Here is a 27,748-nt window from a genome sequence, read left to right as displayed (position 1 = left end):
CAGTACATAAGGCATGTTATTAATGTTAGCGCTGCAGTAAAAGCACAAATTCACTTCTAGACCCATAATGACACCAAACACATTTTCTACATCCTCGGCTCCGCTGCAGACATTGCCGATGCATGAAATTAGTCATGAAACAGATTGGCTTGAATATCTGCGGCGTGACCCCGCTCGTTCTCATGTAGCCGCTCGAACGCCGCCGGACAACCAAAAAATGCTGTTTTCCTGGAGGAAAGTACTCGAAATGAACAATAACAACAGAGCCGGTCAGAGTGCCGGAGGCGAGCGCACCGCGATCGGTTCGGCCAGCGCTGGTATTTGTTGATAAATGGCACATCCCCAGAGGTTGTCCCACTGCGCGTTATTAGCAAAGCTTCATTGATCTCCCTCAAAATGACAAAAATCTCAAATTTCATCTGGGCCAACAGAAGGCAATACGCTCCCCCACAAGCAGTGTTTGCCTGTGTGTGTGTGTGTGTTTTCAATATTATTATTATAACCACAATGGCATTTGGTGGACCGTTCCATTTTGCACGGGAATAGCGAACCGCCAGGCAGCGAAACCCATTTCCTGCCTTTCTGCTCGTTGCGTAGTGAATGTCGCGGGCCGCAATATCAACCCTCCAAATGCCACGTGGCTTGGAAGTCAGCGCAGGGGTGAACTTAATGCTACCGTCGTCGCCGGCGAAATATTATTGACATATCGAATTAGCCTCCCTCCTGTTCGTGAGGGACCCTGCGGTGCTCGACAAATCTGACTGGGCACTAGAGCAACATTAAATCTCTCCTGCATAATTAATGTCTAAATGCGTTTCGCCACCTCCAAACGTGTCAAAATATGCTTCCACGTTGCGGGTGTCAGGGCAAATCCAGCAGAGGTTTATCCGGCACGCTACCTGTGTGTATAGGCACATCGGCACACTAGGAGGGTGAGAGAGAGGCGGGGGGGGGTGTGGGGGGGGGGGGGGGGGGTCGGGGGTGTGCTGCATTAACACGGAAATGTTAACAGGAAAAACGACAGACGAGGAACGCGTCCTCCATCTGTTCTGGTGCCACCCCCCTCTTCCACCGAGCGCGCTCGGTGTCGTGCGGGTGATCGTGGCGGCAAACCGCTCTTCTGCGTTGCGGCGGGTTCGGCTTTCCGGCGGCGTCGCGTGCTGCGCGCCGCATCGCCGCACCGCTCCGTTTAAGGCCGTAACAAAACACCTGTCAGCGCGATCTGACGCCGACGCTGTGAGCCCCTCAAGGGCACCGACGGGGCCGACTCTGCGCCTGCATACGGCGTCTAGGGTTTTTGCTTCATCTTTTCTTTTATTGGCTTCAGATTTTTGGTAGAAACGCGCACAGAGGTGACTCTCAAGTGACTCTCATTCTGGAACCTCAAAAAAATTGGGTGGGGAGCTGGTTACATTACATTCTGCCTAAGCAGATGCTCTTACCCACAGCTTACATTTACATGTTATCCATTCATACAGCTGGATGTTCACTGGATATCGGGAAATTTTGGTTTAGCAGCTTGCCTTGGGGTACAAGAGTAGTGGCCTGCCAGGGAATGTAACTGGCAACCTTTGGATTACCGGTCCTGCTCCTTACAACAACATCACACTGCCCATCTTAATCATGTGTGATCATCAGTGACTACCATAGATGGTAGAGTGAAGGACAGATGCCAGCCTTCAAAGGAGATAGAATGTGCTATGACACAATGGCAGAGAGGAAGAAGATGGAGAATAAGGAGGAAAAAGAGGGAGAACACGTGTGATTTCTCTTCAAGTGGAGGACACCCACAACTTTTCCGGTCTGAACTGTGTGCACGTCAGATGAGTTGGAGTGTCTAATGTTGCATGCACAGGTGCAGTAGAGATGTCAACTATATTGCAGCCTTGATAATGATACAGAAGAACAATAACAGATGCTAAGAAACAATACCAGATCCTGGAAGGAGGATGACAACCATCATGACTGTATCTGACTGCCTTCTCAGTGTGAGCAAGTCCAAAGCTCCACTCTCGAATAGGTGCATGAGCAGGAATTTGGTGACAGCTGGCATGAGTCAACATACAAGATTGTTTGCGCACTGTCTCAGGAAAAAACATGATAACCCATGTATTCATTCTGTGAACCCACACCCAGGACTGAGTTGGTGCATAGGAACCTTCCTGGCAGTTACTCCTCAGATCAAAAAAAAAAAAAAAAAACACACACACAAATAAAAAAACAAAGAGGAAAAATATTTAAATGAATCTTAATTAGCTCACATTACAGAGCCCCGGGTGTTGTTAAGTAGGTAATTAATAACAGGCGTGAAGTAAAGATGAGGGGGTGAGAGTGTGTTTCCACTTTTGGTTTGGAGATAGGAGTTTCAGTGTGAAAGGGTTCACACTAAGCTCGTCTCCAGCTTTGCTCGGCAGCTTTGCCGAGGGTTAGGCGTGACAACGACAATGCTCTAAACTGAGATAATGTATGCACTGAGGCCAACTAGTCACAAACAGCCGGGGGGACTCACCCGCTCAACAAGCATGTAGCAGACGTTTCTCACGTTTCCCACCCTCCTGAAACTGGGGGGTGGTCCATGCACACCTATCTCAGTTAAGCACACAGATGTGACTCAATATGTGTGAAGTTAGCTGAACAAGGTAGGGAGGGAGAGATACAGTTTTTTAAATTCTGTGATCTGTTGTAGCTGCTGCCTGCTCTTTAAATGTAAAAACCTGGGATGACAGCAAGATTTTTTATGTACAAGGGTACAAGAACACATTCCTCCGTGTGGCTGGAGGAAATTATTCTCAGGAAAAGTATTTAGTTTGACATAGCAAGCATTTTTATCACCCCTGTGCTTGCTAGATGTTTAGTAGGTTCAATTAAGCATTTTCATCTAACTTGCACTTTAAATCAAACTGGTCTGACTGAAAATGGGATTCCAGGGAGCTTTGCGCTATTTTATAATGAGAATCAATCTGTACCTTTCAGAGACGCGACCTTCTCTTGCACCCCGAGTCCCAGTGCATCGTGGGATGTTGGAAGAGTCGGGCAGGGCCAGAGCATGCCTCGGGGGAGCCTGACGAGAGCTGTGCACCGGCCTCAGTGCATTATGACATCACAGAACACCGCTCTTCACCACGGGTCAGCAGCTAAGCATGTTCGCGGACAAGTATTCCAAATGCCAACCTCATTCATTACGATAATGTTGCGCATTGATCTGTCACACGTTGTAAAAGGATTTCAGAAGGGTAATTTCAGAATCAATGTAGCGTCGCTCCGTTTAATATAGCAAAATCATCAATACCTTTCATCTGCGCTCACCTTAGTGAAAATGTTACATATGCAGCCTTTAGCAGCTTGCAACTACCATCATCCCCACTGGAAGAAAGCAAAAATCAATTGTTTCTTCAGGAAATGCAAAATAACAGAGAGCATGTAAGCTATGATATTTAAAATCTGTGACAGACCTGGAGACATGATTTATTTATTTTGGATTTTTCTAAAAATGTTCCAAAGAACATAAATGAATAATTGCGATGCTTTGATTTCCACAGTGACCAACAGGAGCACAAAGAAAAATCAAACAAATTGATTGATTTGGATGGATTCCATTCACCTACAACACAGCAAAATGTCTTCCTGCAATATTTCTCCACAATACATAGCTTTGTAAGTTAACTTGGTTGCTAGCAAGTAAATAGATTTTGGCCTATATTGTGTAACCTCCTAGCTGAAATGAAACCTAAAAAAACATTGTTTTAGTGACTTTGGCTGCCACAGTGAAAAGATCAGAGACCAAAGAGTCCTGCATGTTTCTTCCATGGGGGCAGATGTAATAATAAAAGGCAAAGAGGCGAAATGAAAAGGACGGTTTTGTAGCTCTAGTGTTGGCAGAGCGTAATAGATGGATTCTTGTTTCCAGGGGACAGGCAAAATGTCAAGCGGCGTCAATCGCTGGCTGCGATAATTATTATTTTAAATAATCCATATTCATTCTGGAGTCTCTAAAGGGGGAGTTGACAAATCGATACTCACAGGAATGATATGACTCACATTGTGTTCCCATCTGAAACACCACCGAGGAGCCTGGCAGTGCAGGAACACTGATCCAAGTTTCTGCAGCCCGCTGTGCTGTACTCGCAAACTGTACTGTAATGTACTGTCATTTGACTTATTTTGTTAAGCTACCTATTCCTGTCTGCAGCTGTGCCCCCCTGTAGCCCGATGGCTGAAGCTGCTGTAAGTAGAACAGAGCTTGGTTAGCTTTTCAAACGAGACCTCCTATAAAGTTTGGAAGTAGTGGCGGTGGGGGTGGTGGTAGGGGGCAGTCTTCCCTTGAAACCAACTTGAAAAAGCAACACCCCAGTGCTGTTACAGCGGCAGGGCTATGCAGGAGATGCCAGCTAGGGGATGAGATGGTAAACCAAGGTCCTGACACTCTGTGGTTGTTAAAGATCTCACAAAGTGCAGGGGGTCCCCTGATGTCCTTCTAGAAGTGACTACATCTGCTCATCTAATTATCATCCAGTTAACAAGCAAATCAACCCCTCTCCATCTCAGCTGATGTATTGTGAACATCGTGGCAAAAAGGCTGCTGTTCATCGCCCAGGTGGGGGTTAAAAATTGGGGGGGGGTGAGAGGTGAGTCACCCCCCCAATATAAATGTATTGCAATATAAATGCATTCTATTATTTAGAAAAACAATACGCACAACACAGTAAATCAAGACTAAATCAAAAAATGCTCAGCAAAGCAAAGCTACTGAAATGATGAGACACTATATCACATTACACATCGAATGCAAAATAGAGTACAGTTTCGTTAAAAAAAGAGGTGTCCAGTTAGCTATACCTGATAGAAAAAAACACTCATTTGGCAAAACAACTATAACTTGAAAATAAGGTGAAATGATACCTTTGATATTACATGATGCTGAAATATGTTAACATATTTGACAACAGTTAAAATGCCCTTGTGTGCCATTTCTGTTGTTAGAATAATTTAATTTTTTTTTTTTTTAAATTTACCAAGTTAATGACCTGCCATTTTAAACGACCATGTTAAATATTAGCATGCCTCCACCTTCAAGGCTCACGTGATAATCTATATTCACTGTCTTAACTCACATGTTCAGTGTGTTTTACAGAATAATTACATTCCAAGAAATGTGATATAATTTTTTTAACTTTATCCTCAAGGAAAAAAAAATCCATAAAAGTATACATTCATTCAAATGAAAGTCACTTGAACATGCTACTGAAAAAAATAATACATTTAGCATATTGGATAATTGCATATTCTGATTCTTTGCCTAGTGTTCTAAATCCCACTGACTTAATGTACTGTAATTCTGTTACTGCCATGTGCCTGGTCTGCTTAAACTATTCTTGTTGCTGTACGGGCGAAACTAGGGCCATCAGCGCAAATGGGTTGTGATTCTAACAGAAGTCACTTAACGCAGAAACTTATGGCTGATGTTTTATATTACATTGCATTATTTATCGCTCAGCAGACGCCCGTAACCAGGACAACTTACAGTCCTGTACATCCTGTAACCCATTTATAGTGCTGGAATTTTACTGGAGCAGCTCAGGCAGGGCACCATGGGAACGGGGCAGAACAGCAAGTCGCTGCCCGTCAACACGTCCCATCTAGGTCTCAAACCCGCGACCCTCGGGTCCAGGGTCTGACGGTTAGAGCCCTGGCCATGAACTGCCATTATTCACATACGTTCAGGACCAGACTGGATGCTGTGCACTTAACCAGAGTATGCATGTAACGGGAGCGAGCAAACGTATCCCTGAACTCAATCAGCATTTCTCCTTAACGTCAAAATTAAATGCACGCATTACTCTTTCCTGTCCAAACATAGTTTGGAAATTTAAGCGCTCATGAAAATTAGTGAGAGAAAAAAGCTGCTTGTGTTGGTAAAAAGTAATACCTGCATTTAATTGCACGTCAAAGATAATGACAAGTGTTGATGGGATCCAGGGGGTTAGTGGGATTAAAACCGAAGCCGCTGCATACTGTGCGATAAAGCAGGGTATGCATTTATGCAGTATGCAAGTATAAGCGCTGGGAATCAGCCTAGCGCCGCACGCTGGCCCCACAGCCTGTGTGCTGCCGCGTGGGTTGGGATGTTAAGCGGGGGTAATATTAAAGGTGTTGCTCTGTGTTTCCGCATTGTTTTCATCTCCTCCCGCGCAGCTACGGCGCGGGAACATCGCGACCCCACGGCTAACACCAAGCGCAGAGCAGCACTGCATCTGGGAATTAGCTGCACTGTACAGTACTGTGGATGCGCTCGGAGAGAAAGCGCGAGGTAGCTCCGTAACATCGCGATTGTTCTCGACGTGACTCGAGCACGTTTATGCCCAACACGAAGCCCTTCCTTTCTCTCAGGTGGAAATGGAGGGAACTGGTCTGTACCCAAGAGCGCTGTTCTTCAGCTGCATGGTAACAGCAGTGTTTTTTTTTTTCTTTTGACGTAACATGCATTACAGCACAAGCATTAGGAGTGTTTCACATGATAACCCACATTGAGGAGGGCATTATGGAGGCTCATAAGGCGTGTATAATCTGAAAGCTTTTTATAGAAAGGCCTCTGTTCAGTCTAAACACAATGCATTTTTGTGACCCTAGCTTTGTGTAACAAACTTAAGCAAGTGCCAAGACATATCAGTCTTTACGTGTTGTTTGTTTATTTTTGTGAACCACTGAAGACATAATGTTGTGCAAAAAACAGCAAAAATATTACCTTTGTTACTCAAAGTTTAAGGACAAAGTACATTGCAGTTTTACAGAATCTGGGCCAAAACTTCAACACCATGCCTCAGAAATGTATACTGACAGTTGGGTTGCGAGCAGCATTTGTAACAATGCATTCTGTAACAATCGAGATATGACCTGCCCGCTTCAAGGAGCAAAAAAAAAAAAAAAAGAAATACAGGTATTATGGAGAAATCTTAAGGGATTTTGTTCTTTATACGGATACCCTCAAGTGATTTAAATTTGATATGAGCTATCCCATAAATGCATCTCGCAGAATAAAAAGGAAAAGTCATGTTTTTGTTTTCGGTGGAAAAGAGATTGCTTCAGCACTTTGTAGCAGCCGTATCTTATTTTGTAATAATAATATTCATTCATCTTTGCCGCGGCCAGCAGAATACAATACTGCAGTGGAATGTATCCAACAGGGGATCGATAAATCACGCTTTTGTTACTGCAAAACCGTAACAGCATAACAGTTTCTCAATCAAATAAGCCCGCTCCACAAAAGCACCAATTAGGAATCTCTGAAGCCACTCGGCATTCTGAGGGACAACAAATCAGATTTTACATGCCCATGCACAAAGCAGGAATTCACTATACATAACTAATTCAAAAAATTCTGACAATAATAAACTTGGGGTAAAACTTTGTGAAAGGAAGGATATAACCATATTGGACAGCAAAGAGGTCCCAGTCAGTTGAGTCCAAACACGAGTTCCCTTTGCAGTCCAAAGTGACAGAGGGCAATACAGCTGTTCTCCTACAAAATGCGTCTCCATATCAAAAACAACATGGAGATCAGCCCTTACCAATCAGCTGAATAACCAGCTCTGTATAAGATAAAGGCAAAGTAGTGGCAGCTTCTTATATGGCTGTAGTTTTACACCAGTAAGGCACCTGCAGAGGGGAGACAATCGCTGGAAACCAGGCAAAGGCATTGGGATGGTGGTGTTAGTCATTCTTCTGTGGCATTTCTTCACTTGTAACTGACAGCCCCACACAGAGAACTCTGGCCAATGGGAGGACATTTTGCATCTTACTGGTGATCCAACTAGTATATCAGGTACATTCAAATGGAACAAAAAAAAACAGCGTTGAGAAAAGACAGACAGAGAGGATTAAATATACTACATATGTACTAAAACCAGTAATAGGACATGAGTTAACAATTACTCATTTAATCATTTTATTATGGCCAACTTGTTTTAACACTGGGGTCCTGGAGAATTAGCTTCTATGTCAATGGTCACACTGATATGACCATATAAAGCTTGTGTGGTGCTTGGGGGAGAGAGAAACAAGAAACTAGAAAAAGTTACCCATTACAATGGGATATGTCTCAGTTTAGCGCACTTTCAGAGCATCATTTGTAGGGGTATGGTGGTGAAAACTCCAGTGGTGGTGGTGGGGGCACTCATATTTGTCTTTTATTGCTATCACAGCTATGCAGACACAGCTTATTTTGAGATGGCAGTGGAAGCAGCAGACAGCTATTAAGATAAATCAATCGTTATTCCCATCTGATGTAATGGAGTAAGAGAGTAGGCAGCGGTCGGCGTGTTGATGGCTCATTGTTCCTGTGCCCTCAGTTAGCCTAAGCGCACCTAGCCGCAGTTATCATCAACCACTTACATTGCTTACCACGGTTTACATGCATTTGCTATGGAATGCAAAGTCTTCGCTCATTTTAGTTCTGAATTTGCAGTGCCTACATGACATTACACTCACACTTACTTCTCTGTGACCTTATGTTGATAATTAAAAAACGAGTAGTTATACAGTACTCTTGTGTGGTAGATGTAGATTGAATGAATGTTGTAACTTCGCTGTACTATGACAATGTAAAAAAAAAAATTCCATCCTTACAACAGTGGGATGCAGGACAGGCCTAACGTCACCGCAAAATAGTGCTTTACGGTCCGGTGACGTCTCAGCAACACTACCACAATCCACTGACAATGAACTGAGAGTGCGTTCAGTTCGCGTTTGAAATGCCTGGGCTCAACGCTGTCCCTGAGACCAACGCAAGACCGCTGGCGACGACGGGCAGGAAACTCGGTGCGTGTGAGTCATTACCCAGGCCGGCACGCAGGTGGCCAGTGTGCCGCCGCGACTCCGAGAGCACCTCGCGGCCGACCCGCGAGCTCATGCGCCCGGGGACGGAGGGGGGGGAAGTTTGCTGAGCCCCTCCGCGCCGTCGGGAGGGGAAATAAGAAGATGACTTCATGCGGAGAGATGAACTCCGCATGTCACACGCTCACCTACTTACGGTAACCTCCGGTGCGTTTCTGTTCTCTCTGGGGATGCATGATTACACGGTTTCAAAATGGAACCTGACATGTGAAAACGGGTGCCTTCCATTTGAAAAGGAGAACGCGGCTCAGAGCTCTCCTCTCTGACAGAGGCGGCACGACTGCAAAACCAAAACACACATTTCACAATCTCCTGTACCAAAAAAAAAAATAGAAAAAGCAGATTTTCCTTAAATACACATACAACGTTCCCACAAGCTAAATATTATGTTATTATGTTATGTTAAGCTAAAAATAAATGTAGTTGAATATGCCTTGCAATATGCCTCCTTTTCCTGCATTCGCAGAGATATTGGCTGCACAGGAACGGAACGGTCCTAGTGGGAAGAGCTGTTGAAATGCTAGACCTGGCACTGCTGCTGCTGTAGTGTTCCTGATATTATTTCTGGTTTGCAGCTACAGCTGTAACACGTCGGAAAAAACCGCGCCGTGTGACCGCACCTCCGTCTCCGTCGGAGACGCGGGCGTATCAGGTTCGGGGCGCCCCCGCGGGATCTCGGGAGGATGCCCGGGAAATCCGGTGACGGCGGAGACGATCCTCCAGCGCGCTGAAACGGAACGTGCGGCGGACAGGCCGCGGCGTCACGTCACGGCGCGGGCGTGGCGGAGACGCGCGGATGCCAGCCGACAGCCCCCGGTAAGTCGACCCCCCCAACAACGGCGGGTGACCGAAGGAGCCCTGCGCGTTTATACGTGTTGGTTTGTGCTGGTCTGTTCATGGCGGCCTGTTTGTGAAAGCGTAAGACAGGACTTGCGCCGGTGGTTACTTGCGCTTGTCTGGTGAGGTGAGCAGGTACTGTGTGTTCCAAAGGAGAAAACACAACCGTCCCAAGAGTGGACTGCAATGCTGAAACACTGCATCAGCTAAACAGCTCATACCAGTTTTCTTTTTTTTTGGGGGGGGGGGGGTGAGAGGGGGGAGAGGGGGGCAAAACTTATTAGTCAGCTGTCTTTTAGAGAAGCCTCATCAACAACCCCATCTGAACTGTCTCCTCCTCGTGGTGTAGCAAGAGCGGTGAGTGGCAGGTGTGCACTTTGAGCTCCAGTCTAGAGTATCACTCTGCAGTCCTGTCATTATGTAATGGAGGCACAAGGGGAAGAAAGCAGTGCTTATTGATGAGGAAAGTACAGAGCCCTGTTGCACAAGATGATGACGATGATGATGATGATGATGAAGACACATAAGAAAGAGCTAAAGGGGGAATCTGTGTGACTGCATTTATTTCGTAACACAAAGATCACAAACTGCACAGAGCTGTTATTCAACTAACACCCACCCAATCAAATGGAAATTGACAAATGTTCATCGCGTGGCTGGTGAAATGAGCCAACACTGCATACAGGACCAAGTATAAGCTTATCTTAAACTGCCATCACCCAAACCAACCACCTCATGCTAAACCCATTTTTAATTTGTTTTTATCCATCTTTTGACAGATGAAGCGATCTGGGTACTCTAAATTTACCGCATGAGCAATTAACTCAAGTGAAATTTTCTCAACTAAGAGCACACTATGTCAGGTCATGTATTGGATAATGAGAACCAAGACACATTTTGCTGAACATTTTGATCTCAAAAGCTGCCGTCTTCACTTCTAACCCCGCAGTTATCAATCAATGCATCATTTAAGACTTCTCTGCAATTCTGTTTTTGCAGAAGAAGAAGAAAAAAGTTGTGCTGAAGTTTCCGAAGAGAATTATTAAACCAGTTCTCCGGGAAAAAGAGAAGAAACGTGGAATATTGCATTTTCCATCGAGAACCACGGTCAGCTCCCACGTTTCTGCACTTCATTACTCTTACATCAAAGTTTAACTTTTTCTGCTGGGAAGCACTAGATTATTTCAATAAGTAATAACTGTCTGGTTCCCTGTGAAACTCAGCAATACCACAATAAAAGCTATTTGTCACAGAAAGAGGTTCCACAGAGCATGTACACAGCATAACATCCTGCATACCTCTGAAAAAGAAGTCATGAATCATGAAAATTATTCATTTTCTTTAATATACCTTCGCTGTTGCAGGTTAAGTTTATGCAGTGAGAATAGCAAACCAGCAAAATGCACAGCCAACACCAGATTCATAGTGAGTGATAAACACAGATATACCCATCTGAAAGCCTGTAATTACAACACCTAGTTGTTAACATAGCCTCCTGGTGCTTTATATACGCCACCACAAACACATGGATGCTGCTCTCACCTCATACGCCTTACACACCAACAGTCAATATTTATCTCTCTTGTATGCGCATCACACACACACACACGCACACACATATACACGCACGCACGCACTCACACACGCATGTGACAAGTCATAGAGATAAATGCTACATACCCACAGATACATCATCATCTTGAGCAGTGAGTGTAGGTAGTTTAGTTTTTTTTCCCACCAGTGAGCAGAAATCTCTGTACTTCACCAAGTTCTTCAGCTAAGACACAGACACCAGCAGGAGAGGCTTCTGTCCTGCCTGCAGTTCTTATATATATTTATATATTAATATATAAAAAAATTCTACTGGAGCGACACTTCCGTTGCAGCTCCTTCACATGTGAAAAATGCTTCTTGCCGTCTTTTTCTTCCCCCTTTCTCTCCCCAACGATCTCTCTTTCCCCCGGTCTCTCTCTCTCTCGTCCTCCCCCTCTCTCGCTGACAGTCTTCGCTTAGGTAACGGTTCTTGGCGTGTCTGCTTTAATGAGCAGATCAGTGCGCCAAGGCAGTCAAGTACAACTGTGCAGCAAAGTAAGAGAGAGACGCTGGGGGTGGGGGTGGGGGGGGAGGCGTAGGATGGGACAGGGATGGGGGGGGGGGTGGGGAGACCCGCACGCAAACACACACGCACGCACGCGCGCAAGCTGGTTCGGTCCGTGCGGCGCAGCCGTGTAAACACGCGCAGCGCTGGCGGCGGGCCACCAGGGGGCTGGGAAATCTGAACTCCGTCCTCGCTGAGTGCCGAGCGAGAGAGAGAGAGAGAGGGATCCTGCCACACTCCTGATCCGGGGGAAAACTGTCGGCAGGTGGATGCAAATAGAAAAAATGAGAGAGGATGGGGCACAGATTTCCCCAACCCCTGCTGAAATAAACCACCCCCCCTCCCAGAGCTGGCACCAACCACTCAGTGACAAAAGCAGCCGGGCGAGGGAGAGAGGGGAGAGCCGAAAGATCAAAAGGAGGGAAGAAATGTGAAAATGGAGGAGGAGGCGAGAGAGGCGTGCGCCGCTGTGTGCTGCCTGTGCTTTATCTCTTTACAGCGCTCCTGATAAAAAGCCACTGCCTCCCGGTTCAAGGCCTCCCCCCCGCCACCACCCCCACCCCTCCCGGTCTCCCCGGCTCTGCTGCAGACGCAGTCCTCCGGCTCCTGTCTACAGCCATCTACTGACTCTCCCCTGCAACTGCGGCTGTGGACAAAGAGCCCTGCGCAGCTCCACGACTCTCCGGCCCTGAGCGCAATGCATGGCACCATGCTCTCTGACGCCCTGCGCTCCGGTGCCATGAGGTCTGACCGCAGCCAGAACCGCATCTCCCAATGCGCGTTGTCGCTGCAGCCTATCCCGGTCCAGGTTATGATTCTGATTCTCGCTCAGCTTTGATTTGTCTTGCATGTGAACTCGTACCATTGGAGTAACATTTTCCTCCAGGTTATAGATGAAGAATGAATGTATAAGCCTCAAGTGGTTGCATTATACATTTGAGGCTTATACATTCATTCCTCTCCTTTATTCATTCTTTATGTGCATTATGTTTGGAGAGGGTTGGTGTGGGGAAAAAAGTCTTGAAGGATATTTGTGGCTGTTTTACGAAAAAAGATCACTATTTTACTTCACACTTACCAGTGAATGTCTGCAGGATATGTAAATAACTGGAGCTTGAAATATATGTTTTTTTTATGATTTCTGAGAAAAGTCAACAAGCATTTGAATATGAACCCCCCCAGGGAAAGCCTTTAGTCGGATACTCCAAGCATATACCAAGACAACAGCCCTTAACCTGCTGGTTTACAAATGATATATGCATCCAACCAAAAACCTTCCCTGGGTTTCATTCTCTCATAAAACAATGCCTTGTGCCCTTTAAAGGAAACTGTATGTGACTGAACACATGTCATCCCACATCTGCAATGTTTTACACATTAACAGTTTAGTGTTACAGTGACATATATTATTTATACATAAACAAACATTCTCCTGTATCTTGAAAGTAAGGGAATGACAAATAATGCCTTCAGTAATCCAAAATATTATAATGAGTTTTGTGCTGTGTGACTTACTGCCTTCAACTAATGATTGGACACGGTTCACTTTAGGGAACAAAGCCACAGTCTTTCAGTTTAGGTTCCAAGTTTCTTGTTTCGAAGGCTTATTCATGTATAAAGGATTGTGTTTATTTCTAGTTTTGACAAATAACAATTTAGCAAAATTATTAAGGACCAAAATATTATGTAAAAGAACATGCCAACTGTATAGTATGCAATCATTTATCATTTTTTGCTGTTTAAATCAATGTCCACAGCATTAATAACCAGTAAATACAAATAAGCAAACTAGTGTATATATTCTTCAAAATTACAAAAACATATGAGCACAACAAAAAGACTAGGAATGCATAGGTATACCTAATAATTACAGAAAATTGTTTATGATATTCATGTTTGCAAATTGTTGCATGAAATATAATCACTTGCTGTCATATGCATAATGGAAATGCACAGGATAGATCATGGCTCAAAAGCTGTGAGAGAACTCATAGAAAAGGACACGGTAAAGTACGAGAAGGTAAACATTCTGTTCTTTTCCATCTTTATACTATATAGGGAATAATGTTCAGGTCACAATGATAGGTAGTTTAGTTAGTTTACACATCTAACCATAATGGGTACATTACAATTTGATAAAGTCACCATGCCTCAAATATTCACCAGAGAACTGACAGAAAAGTTAGTTAACTCGCAGATGAAGTAAGAGGGCTTGAAGATTTCTTTTAACTTATCCTCTTTACACAGCAAAAGGAAAATGCTTCAGTCAAAATGTCAGTTACTGTCGTTTACACATCTCTGCTGATTAACTTTTTGATCTACAAGTGAATTTTTTTATTCAAATGCACGTGTTCTGCAAGCTGTTTGAATCACAAAGACTTCAAAGTTTCATATCCCATGGAATATTGAAGCATGTGTCTGTGGAATGCCCTCATGTTCCTGGCATAGATACATTACAGTATTTATCTGTGTAGCATGTATCTTCACCCTGTGGAACATCCATGGTATCCACTTATATAGCTGATTCAAGACCTTTGCTGCCAGATTCATTCAACATTTGTCTTTAACACTGACAGTGAGATGCAAATAAATTTGTGACACTTGCTCTCAGTGGTTAGTCAACATAAGGGAAAAATATTGATAGAATCTTAGGGTTAGACTATTAGTTTAGTACCTGTCTCAAGGACTGCATTGCCCAGAATCCAAACCGGCAATCTACCGGTTAACATTTCAGTTTGATTTTGAGTTTAGAAAAAACAAGAGGAATGATGTTTGTAAATCTCCAGCCAAACAGCCCCTAGCTTACGGAATCTCATTAATCTGTATATTGTCAGAGCTACATTCATCTCCTTTCCTGGCGCACTTTGTACACGTGTCCTCATAGCAGCGAATTAAAAAGGAATAAACCGGCTCTTGCCGGACAAATTGTGGAGACAGTGCTGAGAGAATCGATACGCCGCGTAATGTGTGTTGATTGTTTTAACCGTTTTACTCTTAAAATTCCCCCGAAAACCTAAATAAATAAGGGTGTGTGTTTGAAGATCCAATTAGGCTCTGCCTCATATTGACTGTTAAACAAATGAACCTACAGAATCCGAAGCTGCAGCTCTATTTGACTGTAATTCTGCAGCAACTCCCAAAATCTGTGATAGCTGGCCAAACTACATGAAAGTTACTGGACGTGCTGCGGGTTCTGAAAACTCAATTCAGGTACACAAGGAGCAAGGCACGCAGAGTAAGACCTGTTGTTAAACTTCTTAATGCTGGTTTAGCTGTCATGTTTCCATTCGTAGTGGTAATACAACCTCAGTTTCTATCGCTTCCTCACAGAGGACTTGCATAGGACTTCATTTGCCATCAGGCAGGTTTTCAGTTTGCCCTAAATCCACCGTGGATGAAAAGAGGTAGCTCTAGCATTTGTATCCTACAGTATGCAGTTGTATCAAGTATAGTATGCAGGAAAAATATGCAAGTTTTGTTATTATTCATCTCATCTGTAAACAATCTGAATGCATATCTATTGTGTGCAAATGAATAAACTGTACAAATAAGTGGATTGATTGAACAGACAATAGTTGACTGAATAATTCCAAGGAGGTTTGCTTAAGGCAGGTCCTGCTATTTCCTGCATCTGCTATTGGCTAAGGATAAAGAAGCATTATGGTAATGTTGAACAAATGGGCACATCAAAAGTTTGAGATGGCATCCTCACTGAAAATCCCTGCATGGACATTCTGAGGGAAAGTTGTTGAAAATCGATTGGCCAGTCATGCAAATTCATAAGCTCTCCACTAAATGATGAAAAAAAATTCTACGTCCCAGAAGCAGAAGTAGCACTGACCTGACCGTCCACACTTAGGTCTGCTCATGTGGGTGTGCTATGGTTGTCTGAAACGCATAGCCATAGCTATAAATGAGTGTGATTGAGCTGGTGGTGGACCCGAGCCCACTGCTGAGGAAGGGGTGTGGGGGGAGGGGGTGAGGGGGGGAGTGCTGGATGTGAATGGCTCTACAATGAAAGACAGCTTTCGCTCGGGGAGGGTGGGTTGGGGGAACACAAAAACAAAAAGGAACTTACCCTTAGCTGCTCTCTGTCACAGCTCATTTGCGGTCTTGGAATCTGTCAAAAGAAAAACGGCAACATTTAAAATGATGTCTTGACTGGAAAGCATGCGAGCTCCCCTCAAGTGATGGATGATAGATAATCGACACACACACAGACACACACAAACAAACACAAATGAGGAGTATAAAATGGTAAGGACATTTTAGGACATGGATTAGAATAGCACTTTAAAAATAAACACTTAAGGAGTTTATACTATGGAGATATTTACAACTGAGCAGCATCTGTGCATTATGATATAACATTGCCCAACACACTGATACCCAAAAACAATGCTGGAATGTCCTCATTTTGCGCAAATCTGCATGCTCCATGTACCTGGCCAATACCGTGAGCACATCCAACCTCACAAGTGCAAGACAGACCAATGAAAGGGGTTAAAGCATCTTGCAGTTTCAAACGCCGTGCTGTGCGCATTTCTGAGAGGAGAATAAACAATTAGAAGGCAGACACAATGCCCTCTTAATGCAACTGTTTTGACTCATCGGGGGAAAATAAATGACACTGAATCATCTGCAGGCAAACGGCATGGCGATTATCGTGCGGTAATTCTCATTACACTTCTGCGGCGATAACGACTCGCTGTAGCGATCACGTCCTGGTAATGCACGGAGCCCTGAGGCCCGCCGGCCAGCAGGCTCCTTTGCGCTGAGCCGAACGCAACCGTTTGGGTTCAGCTCCTCGGAAAGGCACAACAGCTGTGCTGTCTGTATTAAACCCATACCAGCACGCACCCCCCCCCCCCCGGTGTTCATCCGTTTTTAAAAAGGGGAATAAAGTGGATATGAGCGGTTGAATTTTAGTCTAAAATATCCACTCCCAACCTCTCTCGTTCCTGGACCGAGAACTCCGTGGACATGTATTCCCTCAACTGTACCTGCTTCAGTCCATTTTATTGACAGTTTCTGATGACATGGGCTACCTCTTCCACCTGTTTATTCCCCGATACATGTAAATTACTGGCGACATTTACCCAGAGGAAGAAATGAATGCATAGGCTCAGCCAAAAAGAAAATGAAAAGTTTGATTTTCTAAATGTGCACAGGTTTAACCAAACAGCCATGCCTGCAGTACATAATCTGGTCTAAAATATTAATCCATATACCATGATGATGATCAAACTATTGTAATATGAAGAACACGATCCAATACAACTCAGTACCAAAGGAGAATATCTTCCAGATGATCTATTCCATCGCTTTAATTGTTGTACCGATATACGGTGTTTACGGGTATTATTAATGTATTACAGCCTGATGTTGTTAACATGAACTGAAAATCTGAAAAGAGATCAGCGTTTCACTTGGGAGGAAGCGTACAACACGGCCTTTCCTGTTATCGCTCGCCCAATCGATGCTCTATCAGTAATGCGCTTCAAACGAGTTCATTTACGAGGCAGAATGCACACTTAAGGTGCTTCTCTCCAGTTTAACGCCATCGACGGCTTTGCTTCCCGCTCGGGCGCGGAGCAGCCTCGCCCCTCTGCCTGTACCAAGGGCCCATTAGACCCCGCTTGGAGAGGGACAGAATGAGATTTCCGCCACTCAGCCGGCGGGGGGGGACTTTAGAGAAACCCCCCCCCCCCCCCCGAAGAGGAAGACGTGACCTTAGGATGGAGAGAGGAAACAAAAAAGAAAGAAAGGCAGGAAGTCAGTGCATTTGATGCAATTAGGGAGAAATGGACACATTAACCCTGGGTCTGCGAGCCACTCGCACATTGAGTTAGCTGTCTGTGCCTCACTGGACCGTTATCCGATCAGCTCTGTGCAGTGAGCTCCTTGATCTTGATCGTGTGAACACAACTGCTTTTATTTAAGTGCAAAGTGCTTTGCACCAATAACAAATAAGCAGGTGTATTTTTTTTTTTAACAGTATGAGGTCAGAGGTCACTGAAACGCATGAAAATGTGATAAGAAGGAAATGTCAAGAGGTAACTTTTGCTTACATTTTTTTGCACAAAGCGTTTAGATTCGAGGAGATCTGGGTGACGAGCAATTGCACTGTGTTATGCTCTGTCGAGCTTGACTTTGGCCAAAAGTTTGATAGGCTTTTTAAGCTGCTGTAAAATTTGTATCATACAAGTCAGATTCCAACAACACTGTAGGATTTCTGCAACGCCAGAAATCTAACTGTAAAGTGGAAACCACATGAAAAGGCTGCTCAATGTTTTAAGGGTTATTGGCATAATTAGCCTGGACGTGTTTGGTAGACATCCCTTCAAGATTCAGTATATTGCATTCGGTATCTGTTTTGGGGCATCAAAGGTACAAAATGCCCCAAAACACAACTGAGGAATTTTCCTCAGTCTTATTTTTGTGGAATTGGATGAAAATGCAAAAATAAAAGGCAATGTTAACCTTTTCTACAGAGAACAACAAAATAGAGGTCCATTAACAAAAAAACACTGAGGCCTACTTGGTAATGATACTTTTTAAGAGAAACCACAGGGCTAAAAACTGCAGTCGCCAAACCCAGTTAATGGAATACACTTCTAATTTTATTAAATCTAACAGCAATGCTATCTGACTTGCAGTATTTTTATGTTCACTGGCTTACACACTAACAGGTCTTTTTTAAAGAGAGGTTTAAGAGAAAAACAGCTGAATACATATAGCCACATATATTTTTTCAACACCATCTCACAGCTGTCTCCCTGCTATAAGACTGCCTGGCTTGGTGTGATTTCTGTCACGCCGTTTGGCAGTTTCTACTATCGGTGCTCACGAACTGACCCGTGACCCTGCCCCCAAAATATCTTGCTCACGAGAAGCGGCTGTGAACGCCACAGTGCGAAACACGCATCTGTCATAAACGAACCCTGCCTGGCCAGCTCGAGGCGGCATCCGCGTTTCACTCACTGTGGCGGACAAACCCCATGACACCGCGAGGATATCAAAACTACAGCAATGTTCACCGGAGTTCATTAACCATAAGGAACATTGGGTTTTCTGGTTTTTCCATCCCCTCTGGAAAATGCTTTGTGACTATTTCAATTTCAAAAACGCGCTTTAAAATATCAAATGTGACTGACTGACTGACTGAAGGAAAAAAAGCGTGCTGCAGGCCCCGGCTACGCTCGACTTCCCCTCAGAACACCGACCGGTCTGTCCTCGGTGGGGCATGTCAGACAGGGACAGTTTGAGGCGCTGCGGACCACAGACATATGGGAAATGAATGTGCACCGAGACTTTTAGCAAGAGGGGTACACCTTAGTGAACCTGAAAAGGTCGGAATATACAAAAAAAAAAAAAACAGTAAGCAACACTCTGCTGACTCCTGATGAACAAACGGGGCCGTGGAGAATGAGTCCATTAAGCTGACGCAGAGGACTGTGTTGAACACCGTTATCAGCTAAAAGGTGCATTGAAAAAACAATAAAAAGAACTGCTCACTGCATTCTGCGCTCTGCCTTCGGATGCACTAGTGCTGAACACCCCCACCCCCTGAAAAATGTTCACGGATGCATCTAATCGTGACTGCGGTACGGGAGGAAGAATATCAGGGATAGGACCAAAAAAAAAAAAAAAAAAAAAAGAACGTATGAACAAAATCCTATTTATGGTATGAATTATAAATAGTAATACCCCTTGCTTAAAATAAAAAAGAAAATAAAACATTTCCGCATGGGTGAGAGGGGTTTTTTTCCCTTTCAGTTTTACAATGCAGGGGAAAAAAGGGGGAGGTTCTTCGGATCTGGGTGCAGTGGGATCTGGGTTAAGCTGTAGTGTTTTCGGCACGTACAGGTGCGCTGGCCACCAGAGGCTGCGCTATTTCCCGCTCAGTGCCGGCTACAGCAGCGCCGTGTGGGCCGCAGGGGCCGGCCCCCGAAACAAACACCGGGAGCGCCTGTGACACGGCAGCAGATGACCGAGCTTCACGCGCTTTCAAGCTGAGAAACCACGCTCGAACTGCAGGCCGGTGTTTCCGCAGCGCGTAGAGCTATTTGCGGCGCCCCGGCAACGTCAGGTATCCAGCACATAAACTGAGAACAGAGCCTGTATGGGTGAGAGAAGAGAGGGAAAGTCCTCAGAGGAAAGTCCTTTCCACTCGACATCACAAACACACATACCGTATGTGCTGAATGTTACAACGATGTGTAAAAAATGTCTTGAAAATTTGTGTGCATGTTTATGTTTTGAAAACATAACAATGTAACTATGCATCGGCTGCTCAGATTATCAGGGGAGGGATATCCACCGCGTCACCAGTGAATGAGTTCATGAAACATTACACAGCTGAGTGCTTTGGGAACTTTGCTGTTCATATTTCTGTGGATGTAAATGTAATAATAGCAAGCCCACACATTTCACTGTTTGGGAGAGAGTTAGGGAGTGTGAAAGAGAGATGAATAAGGGAGAGAGATTGATAGTGAGAGCAAAAGGACAAAAGAAAGGGAGGGAGTGAGAGAAATTGAGAGGGAGATAGAGAGGGCGGAGGACAGGAGGAGGAATGAGAGGGAGAGAGATGAAGAAACCGAGGGAGAGGGACAGGACAAAGAGGGACAGATGTAAAAAGAGAGAGAAACAGAGAAGAACTAGATAAGAGAGAGAGATGGAGGAAGAGAGGGAACTATAGACACAGGAAGATAGACAAGAAGAAAAGAGAGAAACATATAAACAGAGAGAAACAGCAATGGCACTAGAGAGAGAGAGATAGAAATGGAGGAAGACAGAGAGAGGGACAGGAAGCAGAGAGAGGAGAGCAAAAAAAAGGGTAGAGTGAGAGAGAGATAGAAAAGGAGCGAGAGAGAGCTGAGCAAGCACAAACGTAGCACCGCAGTGCTCTGAGCAGCACTCCTCTTATGAGGGAGCGGAGGGGGGCGGGGACTGCACTGGCTGAGCCTTTAAAGACTTTTCATCAATATTTAAACATCTGGCCCACAGTGCTTTGCGCACCCCCAGACTCTCCCCGGGCTGCCGCTGAGCTCGATGCAGTGCGGAGACACCACAGGCTCGCCCACAATCTGGGCCGAACAGGCTAAGACTGGGCTGAGTCCTCCACATGAACCAGCGATGTTTTTATAACCCAGAGTAGGAAAAAAACTACCTCAGAAAATCTCCACCTCTGCGAAATAAAGCTCTTCCAAGTCCCCAGGCATTACCTTGCTAATTAATGAATAATTTAATGAATCCGTCAAAATAAATGGAAAATCGTTGTTTCGAAGGTGCGGCGGATACAGCATCTTACGAAAAGGATGCTGAATAATTTAACATGTTGCTCATCTACAGAAGGTCAACATTTAAGGTCTGTTATCTGTTCTAGAAATATATTTGTCTACGTGATACAGTTCTCAAAACGTTTCTGCGGGTCAAGCCGTGAATTCAAAGTGTTATCACGTTCTTTTAGAGGCTGACGGTCTAGCCCAATCAAGCGTTACTGAATCTGCATCTTTCCCAGCATGCCGTGCTGCCACACCATCCACGCATGCCGCCTCGCTCACGGAGCCAAAGCCTGCCTGGAAATCACTCTGCGTCCAGGAGATGGAGCGGTATCGTACTGCAGCGGTGGTGTCAGGTTACGGGCTCTCATGTTTGGCCATTAGCTCACACCACTCTCTGTGGGCTGGATCGTATGGATTACCCTTCTGTGACCTCGATGGAGGCCGCTGGGAACCGAGCCCTCGCCTCCCTCCCCGTCTTGGGCCATTTATAGTGTGGTTGTAACCCAGATCTCTCAATGGCAGGGCTGGAGGTGTTGAGATATGTATCCGATTATATAGGCCTATTCTCTGCACTAATACGAGGTATACTTAAGATAATTTTAGTCAAGTGGTGCATGTATAATACGAGAGTCAGCCAAAAGCTGGCTGCGATTATCACAGCAACAGAGAAGGAGGTCAGTTTTCCTCTGATTAAGAGTTTAATACTAATGCATCTTACCTGTGTTTCCATTAAACAGCTGAAAAGGTATACATCATCCTCTCTGTCTTAAGCTTCTCACACAGACACCACGGAAATGCAGTGCACAAATGATTTGCTTTATCACAGTGATGGCTGATTGTGTTCCCTAACAGACCACCTTTAAGTCCATTGTAAAAAGAAAGCTTGTATCAGCTTTGAATTTAAGTAAGCAGTTTGTGTAACCACCCAATTAGGAACACATACTGCAAACTAGAGGGTTAGCAAAGTTTTGTTCCATCTTCACTGTATTAACATTAAAGAGGTTGTGGTTTCTCTGTTTCGGGGTACCATTTCATCTGAAAGACTGTGCTAGCGTGTTCCTGTTAGCTTGATGCTATTGTACAAACTAAAATAATAACAATGATAAAAATAAACTACATTCAGGTCTATGGCCACTGGCTACGCTGATTTTGGCGGCATTGCTACGTTGTTGGTCACATTTTGTCTCCCCGCAGACATAGCATGATTCAAGGAGAGTGCTGATGTGATCTTCCAATCTTAACGAGATACCAGACTTTAACCTGGGGCAACTGACTGGCTAACATACGTACAATACCAACAGCACCATCAGGGTTTCGATTATTGTACAAACAATAGCACCTACAACCACTCTGACATGGCTAAAATGTGTGCTACCATGTGTTTTTTTCTTGTTTGGCTGATATTATTTGTTGATCGTACCACTAAATTCACAGTGTAAGGCAACAGCTATTCATCCATGGATTTCCTTCGCTCCAGATGAAACAGGTTTTAGCGATGCCGTGGCGTTCTGGCCTTAATTCCGAGAACGAGTCCAAGCTGTCTCGTCTGACGAGGAACGAGGAAGGAGATCGCGGCATTATTATTCACAACGCTCATCAACAGGCCAAAAAAACCCAAGACATAATTACTATTCGTACGTCAATATCCACACAACTTTTGAGTGACAGTACAGAGACCTGGAAGTGACGTGCGGCCCCTAATTGGTTGCGTTCTGCATTTCTTCAGAAGTCAAAGAGCCAGGCTTTTAACAATTAATGGGGCGCTAATGCTCCCACGAACAGGCTGAAATTTTGTGCCTCTGCTTTGTCTCCCCTCCTCACACACCGCCTCTGGCTCCTTTAGGTAGCAGGTAAATCACCTCATCTTTACTGTAATGAGCATGTGTACATCGTATCCCTCCCTTCAAAGCAGCAGTGCATAACCTCAGAACAAACACGCTGGACCCCTGCAAGTGGTGATAATGAACACAAATTATGTGGTGGACCAATGTGCACAGCATGCTGTTTATGGACCCGAAGACAAATCTGGAAGGTAGGCCTAACCCCCAGGACTTCAGTAAGTAGCCACCTGCATTTGTGGATCTTACTGATTGCCACTGATGTATAGTGGACCATCCCAGGGATTGTGAATCCTGAAGACTTTCTACAGAGCCAAGAAGACTGAACACTTTCTGCTTAGTGCTCACACTTCTGTCAAAGCTTTTAATCACATCATTTGGAATATATATGTATATAAAACACATACACTACATTAATGCAGGTGACCACACACCTGAACTGGTTTAGCATAATAATTGTTCCAATTATGTAACTGAGAGCTTGGACGGAACAAAAGGCTGAAACATCGCTGACATTCCAGGACTGCAGCTGCCTTCCCCCTGCTACAGACTCACGCCCGATTGCCTGACCCCATGAATTTAGCCGTGCAGATCACATGCGTCTCAGGTTGTGTCCACCACTGCAGTTCGGTCTGCCTGGTGCTCACCGCAAGTAGATCGCAACAGAGAGTTCCCTGATGCACCGTTGCTAAGCGGCGACTCCCCAAATGCGCCATTGGCTGCTCTGAGAAAGACAACCACGTCCGCCTGGGTATTCGTGTGTTTCTGGGCCTCCTTATTATTCAGGTCCCAACTGCTTAATGGGAGCGCTATGGATGGGATGGGAACCTGAATCGCCTGCTGTTCCGTCTGTCCATCAGCGGTGGGTTGAAAGGCGTCTCCCAGTCCCTCGGGATGTGGAGAGGAACCTGCTGATTTAAGAGGATTTTTTTACACCGGGTAGCTAACAGGAGCCACGAGCTAAACTGCCTTGTAGAAATCCCATGTTACAGCTTAATAACACGCAAGCCGTGTAATGGATGGCCTGCTGGCCGCTCCTCACCGGTGCTATGCATTCTGGGGAGGGGGAGGACGAGAGGAAAAAAAGTTGTAGGGCTGGCAATGCAATAAAATCTGCAAGCCAGATAACTTTCCGTCAGGCAAAACGGGTAATTTAGCCAAGAATAGGACGCCTGCTCTTACACTCTGGTTTTGTGTGGGACTGATTGAGAGGAAAAGGCAATAAAATAGGCAGCCGTGACACCGCGAGTAAGTCCTGAAAGACTCTAATAAGGGCTCCACAATACTCCCTCTGGCGCGCCGGCGGGGCTCTCCCATCGCACTTAAATTGGAAGAGGCTAAATAGAACTCAACAGATAAAGTGAAGCCGTATCATTAGCGAGGCTATAGCAGTCTAGTCAAAATGACTCTTTACTCTGCAGGGCTCTTGCTCTTGATAGAGGCTCCTTCCTCTGGGTTTTTCCCTCCGCCGCCAATTTATTTCCATTTTTCCGGAGGCTCGCCGTCATTATGTCGGAGAGGCATTCTGGTAACTAAAATAGCGGGATGGACGTTAACTGTCAAGGAGCGCGCGGAGGACGGCTCTCTGTCCCCCCCCCCATCCCTCCCCCCACACCTCCTTCCGCGGCGGTGTTATCCGCGAAGCTGACACGGGGGGGGGGACCCCGGAAAAATCCGCGGCGAACGGAGCGCAGGACGCGCTAACTAGTAATGCCCTGTTACCAAAAACAAAGCCACAAATAAGCGGTCATTACCGAGCGGATAATTACCGTTCATTAAGCGTAATCTGTTGCAGTGTTTCCCCAACCCTGGTGCTGGGGGCACGCGGCGCTTGCTGGGTTTTTGTTATTTTCTCTCTCTTTTTTCGTTCCAGCTGAGCTCTCAATTAATTAGATATGATGACTCTGTTCAGTGAGCGCAGATCTGGATCGGAGATCATTCACGGGCTGCTGGAGACGCGTTTGTTCTGACAGAGGGATATGAGTGAAGGTGTTCTCGCAGATGAGACATCAAATAAAGATCAGTGTTCGATTAACATCTTTTTAACAACTTATTAATGGCTAATTAACAGCTGCAAGCAAAACCAGTGTGCCCCCGGTATTGTTCAAAGCGTTTTTCAAAACTGGGATCAATTGAGTTTCAGAAGAATATCAAAAAGGGATGGTTCACAGGACTTCGGGTTAACAAGGGTTAACAAAATTAGCTTTATTAATTTATATTCCATTGTTAACTTTAAATGGCATAACATTAAACTGAATTACAATCTAGTATTATTTGGATTTTAAAATTATTCGGCTTAACATAAACCTCATGCCCCCGCGTATTTACGACAGCCCTTCAAATGTCTAATTTAACTCTGAATAGACTGGCCAGCAGTCTATATTAATCTCCCTCATTGCAATACACGGGAAAACTATGAACTAATATTATGATCTATTCGTCTATTTCTAGTGTAGGTTTTAGGGCTCATAATTACCATTTGACAAATGTATATAGCCGGAACTACTTTATAGTCAGGAAGTTCTGTGGAAGCAGTCAAAAAGTGTGCATAAATGAACCCCCTTTAAGGTGGTCGTTTGGACAAACGAAACACGCCCCCAACACCAGGATGTCCATCACAAGGCTGAGACTTCATTGTTGTTTGAGTGAACCAGTGCAAATGCCAATGAAATAATCTGACATGCTCTCCAGATCAGTCACTTTTCACGACCACTGCCTGTCAGGTTCCTCTGCAGAGCATCCCCATGTACCAAAAAAACCCCCTCCAAAACATAAACAAGAAGCCCACTAGAAACATGGATGTATGATCAGTTGATTCAATTCTAATCAGCTAATTCAAGGAGTTATGCCCCGAGTCCCCCACCCCCCCATTTCCTGGGGATTGGGGGATGCCAAGTTTTTCGCTGAGAGGCAAAAAGACATTGAGGCGAAAGGACTCTCCTTCATTTAAGAGAAAGAGCCACCTGGCTGCCGAAATGGAGATTCGCACTAACCGTTTGTGCAGCATTAACCACATCATACGCCATTTCAGCTTTTCAGCTTTCAAAGCGGCTCTTCCTGATTACCGAGTCAAATATGCACGCGCGCTCTGTGTGTGTGACCGCAGGGCCGAGCACAGACGCCGGATCAGAACCGCTACAGCGCCACAGGTGATTTATACAACACGTGCAGCACACAGTATGCTCCTAGCACACAGCATGCTCACAGCATACAGCATGCTCACAGCTCCCAGTGTCGCTGGGGCTGATCTGGATAAGGATCAGGCGGGCATTTGGCAGAGGAATTCCAGACATTTTAGGATGCGTTTCACCCAATGTCCAATTGTTCTTACTACAAGGTAAAGGAATAAACCTTACGCCACACGCTAACAGAGCAGGAGATGGTCAGTTATTGTTTAACATAGTAAATCAATCTGGGTTTACAGGATAATGTCTTGCCCCCAGAGCAGGCTATAATATATTTTATCTCAAATACTAGTTCTCTAAATTAAATAAAATTTTGAATTAAGTATCAAGTGAGTGATTAATTTGTCACACACTACAGAATTGTTGGTCATAACTTATTGATTTGTCCATAAGGGTTCATTGTTTTTTCATACTACAGTATATTGCAGCACCACAAGCTGACAGGAGAAGGCTGGTGGCATTTGCCTGAGAAGCAGTCATATAAATGAAAGAGCAAGCAGTTGCAAAGTGGAAGGCGTAGGGGATATTATGAAACGAGTGCTTCAGCCCACCTTCTTCAACCCCACACACACACACATTCTGCTGAAGGCATTCGAAACCCCGCACCCCTTGCACCTTCGAGAATGGGCGTCTGATTTCGACAGCGTGGGGAGGGGGTAGGAGGCCCCCGCGCGTCACTTAACTTCCTGTCAGATCGCTGAAAAATTGAAATTGCCACCGCCTCGTTAGACCTGGCCCCCGCCCGGCGCACAGCGTCTTCGCATAATTGCGGGGCGCGCTCTGCCGCGGCAGGAGCCCCAAAGAACGTGGTGGGGGGGGGGGGGGGGGGGTGGGGGGTGAATTCCAATACGGCCATGCGGGCGCTCCAGTTTCTCCATTATTGGATTAGCCCCGGACGCGGCGTCATTACCGCTGAAGTTTCATTCCCGTCATTGATTGCGTTTGTTTTTATTTATTTCACAATTAATTCGAGTGGCCCTGATGGATCAATCTTCAGATGAGATGGGGGGAAAGTGGGGGGGGGCATAGGGATTGGAGGGGGGGGCAGTCGATATACTGTATTCTTACGGCCCTCACTAGCAGGCCATGTGTTTTATAGCTGTGGTGAAAGATTAGTCATCCACTACGCTGCCGCCTGCTGCCTCTCTTAGTCCTTTAAAGAGCTACCAATCTCGCCAAGTGCCTGTATAGGCCACTTTGTCAAAAAAAAAACAAATAAATAAAATAATAAAAATAAATAAATCTGATGAAGTGTTCCAATTTTCATCAGCTGAATTACATTTTCATAGGAGCTTAAGTTATTTTTGGATGAGATTTAGTGTTGCCACACCACCACTTCTTAAATAATTAATCAATTAATCAATTAACAAAATGGCACAACAGATGGTCGGCGCTGTGGACAGACACGGTGCTAAAGGGGTTCTCCGTTAAAGTCTGCTGCAAAAAAAAAAAATATAAATGTCTTTGTTTACTGTCGGACCACAGGCCGCGCGTTTGATCGTGTCTGAAGAATTGCTCTGAATTGTACATTCACACTATGTGCTGGGAGGCGTATCAAACTCCTGGAGGGCTGGGTGTACGCTGGCTTCTGCTCCAAGCATCCCCGGGCTGAAC

At 45.0% G+C, this 27,748-nt stretch overlaps 1 protein-coding gene across 8 annotated transcripts in view; it reads right to left on the bottom strand.

Moving 5' to 3' along the window:
* rbfox1 (RNA binding fox-1 homolog 1) overlaps nucleotides 1–27,748 on the bottom strand; it is a 255,119-nt gene that overhangs the window by 147,792 nt on the left and 79,579 nt on the right. For 7 of the 8 annotated variants that reach the window (XM_036553347.1, XM_036553348.1, XM_036553350.1 and 4 more), the window contains one exon: nucleotides 15,903–15,944. In XM_036553347.1, coding sequence (XP_036409240.1) covers nucleotides 15,903–15,944 — 42 coding nt within the window. Of the gene's footprint in view, nucleotides 1–11,406; nucleotides 11,510–15,902; nucleotides 15,945–27,748 lie in introns of those variants that run through there. The other variant, XM_036553355.1, reaches the window with a different exon arrangement.

Source organism: Megalops cyprinoides, chromosome 19 (assembly GCF_013368585.1).
Source record: "Megalops cyprinoides isolate fMegCyp1 chromosome 19, fMegCyp1.pri, whole genome shotgun sequence".
NCBI lineage: Eukaryota > Metazoa > Chordata > Actinopteri > Elopiformes > Megalopidae > Megalops > Megalops cyprinoides.
The sequence above is the reverse complement of the archived record's forward strand: the minus strand, read 5'-3'. Positions and strand labels throughout refer to the sequence as shown.